The 8,849-nt window shown below is 43.1% G+C and overlaps 1 protein-coding gene across 2 annotated transcripts; it reads left to right on the top strand.

Annotated features, from left to right (window-relative positions):
* The first annotated feature begins 1,767 nt into the window (after positions 1 to 1,767).
* On the top strand, positions 1,768 to 5,138 carry LOC110287975 (class I histocompatibility antigen, Gogo-A*0501 alpha chain-like). Of its 2 annotated transcripts, none has more exons than XM_021154448.1 (5): positions 1,768 to 1,856; positions 2,088 to 2,357; positions 2,619 to 2,894; positions 3,875 to 3,985; positions 4,770 to 5,138. In XM_021154448.1, exons 1-5 carry the CDS (start codon positions 1,784 to 1,786, stop codon positions 4,772 to 4,774), a joined length of 735 nt encoding a protein of 244 aa, XP_021010107.1. In that variant the 5' UTR covers positions 1,768 to 1,783; the 3' UTR covers positions 4,775 to 5,138. The 2 variants fall into 2 exon arrangements, with proteins under 2 accessions (XP_021010107.1, XP_021010106.1); XM_021154447.1 differs by lacking the exon at positions 4,770 to 5,138 and adding an exon at positions 3,471 to 3,746 and having other exon boundaries at positions 1,784 to 1,856; positions 3,875 to 4,008.
* Positions 5,139 to 8,849: the final 3,711 nt, after the last annotated feature.

Genomic DNA, 8,849 nt, shown 5'->3' on the forward strand with positions numbered 1-8,849 from the left:
AACAGAAGAGAAAGCCAGAAGGCCAGGAGAATGAAAGGAAATGTGCAGCATGTTTGGGCATGTGATTGGGAGGGTGTATTGAGGATATCTCAGAAGCTTGTGATGTTAAATATTCCTTGGAATCAATGAACCCCACCACCACCACTAATTAGCTGAGACTACCAGGAGATGGGACATTAAACATTTGGAGACCATGTACAAATTGTAGCCAGCCAAGTACTCCATTGTAGTAATAGGGACACTAAACACCACAATTTTTTTTTTTTTTTTTTTTACCAAAAATGTATCCTATCTACAAGAAATGTGGAGACAAGGGATAAATCAGAGATGAAGGAATTTCCACCCATTAACTACCGTAAGTTCAGACCCATGCCATGAGAAAGTGCCAATCACTGACACTGCTAATGATGCTCCTTTTTGCTTGCAGACAGGATGCTAGCATAACTGTCCTTTGAGGGGCTATATCCAGAAGCTGACTGAATCACATGACGAGACAGACCCACAGAAAACATTGGATGGTGCTTGTGATATCTCATGGAAGACTTGACTGAGGAACTGAGGTCTGTGAAGAGGACAGAAATTCCACAAGAATACCAACAGAGTCAACTAACATAAACATCTGGGGGATCTAAGAGACTGAACTACTAACAAAGGAGCAAATCGGCTTGGACCTAGGCATTACTTCATCTCTGATCTATCTCTTCCCAATCATACCCCCAAACATGCTGAACTTGTACATATATTGCAGATATGGAACTCCATCTTCATGTGGTGCCCTCAACAAGTTGAGCAAGCTCTGTCCCTAAAAGTGTCATCAGTATGTGGAATACATTACCCTAATTGGAACACCTTTTGTGGCCTCAGTGGAAGAAGATGCACCAAGTACTGCAGAGCCTTGATGTGCCAGGGAAGAGATAAAATTTGGAGGGCCCTCCACCATTTCAAAGGAGATGTGAAGGGGGATACAGCAGGAACTCTGTGAGGGTATCTGGGGGACAGCATCAGGATGTAAATTGAATAAACATATTTTTAAAATCCCAAGGATATCTAATAGGAAATGTGAGAATAAAAAAAGGCAGAAGTTGTATTCAACTCAATATTGTATTTTGGAAAATAGTTGTTACTTTTTGTAAACATTCTCTTCTTATGTACTTTTTTGTTTTTTTTTTTTTTTGTCTTTCGAGACAGGGTTTCTCTGTATAGCCCTGGCTGTCCTGGAACTCACTCTGTAGACCAGGCTGGCCTTGAACTCAGAAATTCACCTGCCTTTGCCTCCCAAGTGCTGGAATTAAAGGTGTGCACCACCACGCCTGTAGTATTTTCTTAATATGTTTGATGAAGCAGATTTCACAAAATTAGAGGTTTAAATGTGATGAAGATTGGTTGACACAATCCACACAATCATGATTCACTCTAAGCAACATTCTCTTTGTCAGCCATTGTAGACATCCTGACATTAAAATTGGTGAGTCTTACTGAGTCAATGGTCTATCACATTGACTCAGAAGAGCATTTTGTTCATGGCTAGGAGTTCAAGCATCAAGGTAAACAACTTGTCTTACCACACACTGCACTTATGATCCCACGCCCCAGAGCTAGATCTGAGCTGGCGATTCAGGGCCCTAGGGACTGCTCTTACAGGAGTTCATCTTTCCATGCCTCAAAGCAAACACAGTTTATCACTACCATTGGGATTTCTTAGAGAAGCCAATCAGCCTCCTCCTTATCAAGATTATAAAATGAATACCTACTAGCAGAAACTCTGTCTGAACTCACCAAGAAGATGAAGAACTTTGAATCCCAGCCTCTCCTCTTGCTGTTCATGGTCACCTTGGTCATTGCAAAGCATTCAAATGGTGAGTGTGGGAATTTGAAGGAAAAGGACCAAACATGGGGAATTAAAGGGACTTTATCCCTGGGGTTGCAGTAACTAGGAAGCATTTCTCTTCCCTAACCCAGCAAGAATTTCTGTTCCCTTCTCCATTTTGCATCCTGCCCCTTGCTCCCTACCTTCCTTGGGAATAGGCCTGTGGACTGGCATTGGCTCTTAGGTGAAGAGTGGAGATTTAAAGACCCACTTCCCCTAGGTTCACACACTCTGAGATTTGTGTCCACCTTCTTCTCATGGCCTCGGCATCTGGATCCGCAGTTTATCCTTCTCATCTATGTGGATGAAACACTGATCATGGGATTCAACAGTATATCAGAGAGTCAGAGGATGGAGAGTCGGGTACCATGGTTGAATGAGCTAAATGCAGAGTTTTGGGAGTTTGCAACACAGGGTGCCCTGAAAGAAAAAAACTTGATGGCAGAAATTATGAACAAATTGCTTCACATCTACAATGATAGCATGGCTGGTGAGTAAACCCCAAGCAGAAATTCCAAACATCAAGCTGCCCATGTGTTTGCTCCTATGTGCTACATCCAGGCTTTATACCCAGAAAATGTGACCAATGGTTACTATGCTGCAGAAAGCTCAGTCACTGACTTGGGTTTCTGTGCAGTTTAAATCCAAGTTCAAATCCATTAGGAAAAGTCACATGGGCTGGGCAACCCACTGAAGATTCACACCAAGTAACATGCCCTGTACAAGTGGCTGAGAGTGAGGTCTTTTCCAGGATATCACATAATCCAGGAAACGTATGGCTGCCAAGTCAAGCAGAGAATGTACTTCAGTCACGCCTTCATGGAATTAGTATTAGATACACATGATTACATCACACTGAATGAGGATCTGCAAACATGGAGAGCGGTTGGCAAGGCAGCTGAGATACTTAAGGAAGTGTTTGAGAAAGTAAATCTTGTAAAGTCATCGAGGTCTTTCCTGCTGGGTGCATGTGTGGAGGGGCTCCTTCACTACCTGAACTTTGGGAAGAAGTATTTGCTGAGAACAGGTAAGGACAGAAACTGCCCCATCTGCTCTGAGATTGTAGCTCCTTTCCCTTGATGATGCTTTCCTCCTCAGCAGAAAGCAGCTGGAATGCCAACTCAGTCTTGCATCAAAGTGAGAAGTGTGCTTCTGGTTTTCTGCATTCAACTAGACAGAGTAACTCTCCAGAGAGCTAAGGCTTCTCTCAGCACAATTCAGTCTGTGAATTAAGCAGCAGTTCCTTCCACTTGCATTGTTTACCAGGGCCACACTCAAACCTATTCATGGTCCATGCACAGTGTCTTGTCCTCTGAGGTCTGACCATGGTCTTTCTCAGTATTTCATCTCAAACCCATCAAAACCTAAAATCCATATCACTAGGTGAAGATACAGCATCTCTTGCTGTGTGCTGGCTCATGTTGATTCTGAAACTTTCCCAGGAATAGATTGCTGCATCCATTTCCTGTGTTTACACTGCTCTGTGAGGTTGACACCTCTTCTTCAAGCTAACTCTCCTGTCCATTCACAGAAAGATACATGAGCATTGATGAATGTCTAGGAAGAATGACAAATGTCTTAAATTTCCAATTGTTTCCCTCAGACACCCCTAAAATACACATGACCTATAAGATCAGACCAGATAGGAAAATCACCCTGAGGTGCTGGGCCTTCAACTTCTACCCATCTGAAATCACCCTAACCTGGCAGAGGGATGGAAGCAACCAGACCCAGGACATGGAGGTGGTAGAGACCAGGCCTTCTGGTGATGGAACTTTTCAGAAATGGGCAGCTGTGGTGGTCTCTTCTGGAGAAGAGCATAGATACACATGCCATGTAAATCATGAGGGTCTATCTGAGCCTGTCACCCTGAGATGGGGTAAGGATGGGGAGTGAGCACCGAGACCATTTAGAGGGGGTGGGAGTCTAGAGGGACAAATGGAAAACGGTCAAGACAGAGAGCTGCATGTCAGACTCTCACACTCTTTTCTTTCATTTCCACCCAAGATCCTCCTGAACCCACCATCCCCTTCATGCCTATGATTATTGCTCTGGTTCTTGGGGCTCTGCTTATGGGAGCAGTGATGACTTTTCTTATATGGAAGAGAAGGACTAGAGGTAAGAAAGGGTCATGGTCTTAATTCATGTATCTATGGAAATAACAAGCCCAAGCTGTGGGAAGCCCTTAAACATGGCAGCAGATTTCATCCACATAACTTCAGTTCATAAGGGTAGATGTGCTGAGAGTACCTCCTCTGTGAATCATAAAGAAAATAATAAAGAGAATTATTATTATTAATATTAATATTCTTTCCAGAGCCTCCTGAGCCCACAATTCCCTTCAGGGTAAGAGAACTTTCTCTCAGCTCTAAGATATCAGAGGGACATTCCTTATTTTGCATAAACTTCCAGGGTTCTAGATATCACATTTCATAGACAGGTTTCCATCTTGATTATATTGATCTGGAGACACAGTTCTGAACACTTATCTGAGATAAAGTCCAGGAGATCTCCGTAGGCCATCTTCACCCTGCTGCCTCCATGGCCTCTAATATAAGGTCTTACTTCCAGTTTAAACAGGAAACAGCTATGTCCAACTTATCCTGTAATATGAGTTGTGACTCATCTATGGGAAACATATTGATATAGGTAAGAGCTCACTCAGTTTTGTTTTCCTTGCCACAGGGAGGTGAAATTCCTTTGATGCACAGTTTTTGGTTACAGCATTAAATAGTAACACCCTAAAGGGCCTCTTGTGCACCCGTGAGAGGGACAGAGGAGAGAATCTTGAGGGATTGGGACTCCTGGGATTGGGTCTCAATTGAGTGAGTGAGGAGCTGTTGTCTATGTCACCATTTAATGATACATATCTGTGTTTCTTCTTTATTCTTTTTACCTACAGGTTAAGACAGATGTGGTCCAGAGCCATTAAACACTGTTTCTGGCTTCTCCTCCCATTGTGCCTTCTCTTTCCACATCTGACTGTGACTATGTGTCTGTCTACTCTGAGCACACTGTAAGCAGTTTATCAGCAGGAAAAAGCCTTATCTTGACTCTTACTGTGTATATTCCCCAGTCATCTCTCATATTCCCACACAGGCAGGGCTGGGAAACCTCCATCCCTGATTGGAATTTCACTTTTCCCAATATAGCATTCCATGCTTCTGTCTTTACTTATTTGCTTTTGTTTGTGCAACTTCTTGGCAGATTGTGTGATTGACTGATATCCTAAAAATGAGTAAAACTTGATGGAAAAATAAATCTCAGAATCTTATGAAATTTCTGTATGCTGTGCTAAATCGCTTGCCTGTATGGCATTGGTTGCATTGTGGAGTCAAGGGAGCCCTGGGCTGTTTACCCTTGCTGCTGGTTCCACCTGGGCTTTCACATTGTCCCTTTCCTCCTGAATAATTTTCCTATGTCCTAATACCAATCTTCTAGTGCACCTGTTCCTCTGGGTCATGTGATCCAAAAGTCTCAGGAATTTTTCAGCCTCGTCCAGGGTCTGTGATGTTCTCTCCCATGGACACTCAGCCTTAGAATGACTCAGTCTGGTGCTAAACCAGGAGAAATTTGGATTATGGTTTCAAGATGAATTATACTTGTTCTCAGTTTTGTGTATGAGCCTGGTGTCATTGTCTTTTGTTGTGGACTGTCAATGACAATATTAGGAAGTTTTTCTGTCAAGTCACACAGCTGATCTCTGTGCTATTCTGTCACAGATGTGAGAGGTAAAGCCTGGTTTCTGACAGCCCTGGGTAGTATAACATGTCTGACAAATCCACAGAACTTGACTAGCCAACATGATGTTTGCAAGTTCAAGATCAAGCAGAGTTATATTCTGAGGACATGTTCTAAAATAAATTAAAAACTAAATATTGTATGGTGGATATAGATCTACTATGCTAATATCAGTTAAAAGAAATCTGAATTTATCTTTGCTTTTCTTATGGAAAGAAAGTTTAATGTAAATAATATTGCAAGGTAGAAACCTAACGGCTCAGTCTACATATTCCCCTTCTCTCTATCCATGCTAACCTCACCTTGTGCCCCACACATAGAGGGTCAAGGTGCCTCCTTGGTCATGATCAGGGCTCTGTTCTCACTCTCCTCATATTGACACTCTATGTGGTATTTCCATAACAAGATATCCAGGCATGGCCTCTGGAATGCCCTTTTGACCTCATGCCCTTCAGAAAAGAATGTGATCCACAGGATGAAAATCAGATTCAGTGAATTGACAGATTGGTCCTGAACATAGGAGAATTAACAGAAGGCCACCTAGGGCTAGGTAAAGTCTGGCCTAGGGCTATGGCCAGACTTTACCCATGTTCTTGTGATTTCAGCTATACTATTAGAATCAAAGATAGGTCTTTGAGGAAGCCCTGGCCAGATGAAAATCTTATTCTACTTGGGAGGGAGGAGGCAGTAACAGGAGGGGGGAGAGAGGGGGGGACATGGATGGGAAAGGGGAAAGGGAGGGGAAGAAGGGAACATGATCAGGTATTGTGGGGGGGGAAGACTGAAGCCCTGAGAAGCAGCAGATAGAATGGAGACAGGAATCCTTGGGAGGTAGGAGGTGGATGGATGCTCTAGAATGTACCAGAGACCTGTGAGTTGAGAGACTCTCGGGACTCAAAAGGAGGGACCTTAGATGAAATGCCCTACAGTGGGGAGAGGGAACTTGCAGAGCCCACTTCCAGCAGAAAGACAGGGCATCCAGTGAGAGAGGAATTTGCCATCCCACAGTAAAAAAAACCCTCTGACCTATAATTGCTACTGTCTGAAAGAACTGCAGTGATAAAAATGGATAAGAGCCTGGGGAAAAGGAGGTCCAGCAACAGACCCAATATAGGATCCAGCTCCTGGGGAAGGCCCAAGGCCTGACACTATTACTGAGGCTATGGAGTGCTCACAATAAGGGACCTATCTTGATTGCCCTCTGACTGACTCAATAAGCAGCTGAATGAGTCAGATGCAGATATTTACACCCAACCAATGGACAGAAGCTGCTGAATACTGTCATTGAAATAGGGAAAATGTTGGAAGAAGCTGAGGAGGAGAGCGACACTGTAGGACAACCAGCAGTCTCAATTAATCTGGGCTTCCTAGATAACTCAGACACTGGTCCACCAACCAGGCAGCATACACCAACTGATATAAGGCTCTTCATACATATCCAGCACATACCCAGCAGAGGACTGCCAGGTCAAGGTTCAGTCAGAGACGATGCACCTAAACTTCAAGAGACTGGAGGCACTAGGGCATGGAGAAGTCTGCTGGGGTGGGGCTTTGGGGAGGGGTGGGGACATCCTAGTTCAGACAAAGGGTGGGAGGAGATATGGGATGTGGACCAGTCAGAGAGTGGACTTGGAGGGGGATTAAATCTGGACTGAAAAAAATTAAATAAAATTTAAAAATTAAGAAAATCATAGGGTTAGAAAAAAAATCACAAACCATGCAAGACCCTATTAATAGGAACAAATATCCATGGCTCCTCAAGATTTATTTTGATCCAGTTTGAAATTATTATGTATCATTTTCAATAAAATAAAGGTCATAAAATTCTGTTCCCAACATTGTCAGTGTGGATAAATATAGGTGACAGAGGCAATTTATCTTGGAAATACAGGGAAATTGTAAATATGTACAGAAATGTCTAGATATATTTAGAATAAGATGGTCTAGAATTGTGAACATGTTGATCCCCATTGTTGTACTCAGGAGAAAGTTGTGACTCAAACCATTAGGTCATGGATCAGGGTAAAGCAATTTGTCCCCACATAATATTCCCAGGATTCTGTCTCCAAGATTTAGGTTAGAGTGAGGAGGCAGGCTCTAGAGTTACTAGATTTAAAGAGTTAATCCTTACATTACCCATCTCACCATGTGCTGTGGATTTGGTTTAATGCTTGCATTATATTATTTGGGCTTCCAAAATTGCACTGGAATGCCCATGTCTGCATGTAATACACTGAAGGTCTGCGCCTCTCATTGGCTGTGATTGGTAAGTATAGTTGCTGGTAGTGAATGGCTGGACAGGGAAACAGAGATATGATCCCTAGGATTTCCAGAGAAGGAAGCAGGAGGAGGAGAAAGCTTCCATGTTGGGAAGGAGAAAGTCCAACCCTGAGAAGTGTAGGACAGATATACAGAGACTGCCAACATGAAAAAGTCAGGAATTAGGCCTGGGAGGTCTGCAAGCCTGAGTCCAGGGTTGCAATGAAAGAATATGGATTTCAGTAAGTAATGGTTCAGTAGTATCTGAGGGAAGCCATGAGTAATGTGGAAGTTTGGATGTGGCCCATTGAGCTGCTTAAGGCATATTAAATAGAAGGCTGCATGTGTGTCTTTCATTCATAAATTCAGAGAATATGAGCAATAAAGGATCTCCTTCAGGCACAACTGGGGAGATTAGAGCAGACCCACACTACAGCAACAACCATGTCTGTCATTCCTATTGGCAATACCTAGAGACACCAACACCCTAACACCCACGAAGGTGATAAAGTGAAGAGAGACAAGTCCTGATTCAGCTGTAGGCATAAGCAAAAGAGGAATCCATTGACCTTGAACTTTTCTAATCCCAGTCCTTAACCCAAAAACATATGCATGAGTCCTGAGTTCAGTAGGGAAAGAGTCTCACAGAGGACCCAGGGCTCAGATTGGCTAAGGTGCATTACCTAGAAAATTCCATTTGTGTTGTAACTCACCTGGACTCTCCCTGTTTCCCTGTTGGAGAACTAGTTTCTGCTGTGACCACCAAACCTACCTGGTATTTCTTGAGGACAAGAATATATGGCAATGATGCCATATAGAAAGTAACAGAGAACTACAAGGAGGCATATCTGTTAAGTCCATTTGTTTCATAACTTCTGTTAGTTTCACTGTGTCCCTGTTTAGTTTCTGTTTCCANGATCTGTCCATTGATGAAAGTGGTGTGTTGTGTACAACCACTCTGGAAATCAGTCTGGCGGTTCCT

This window comes from Mus caroli, unplaced genomic scaffold (assembly GCF_900094665.2).
Source record: "Mus caroli unplaced genomic scaffold, CAROLI_EIJ_v1.1 scaffold_19892_1, whole genome shotgun sequence".
Lineage (NCBI taxonomy): Eukaryota > Metazoa > Chordata > Mammalia > Rodentia > Muridae > Mus > Mus caroli.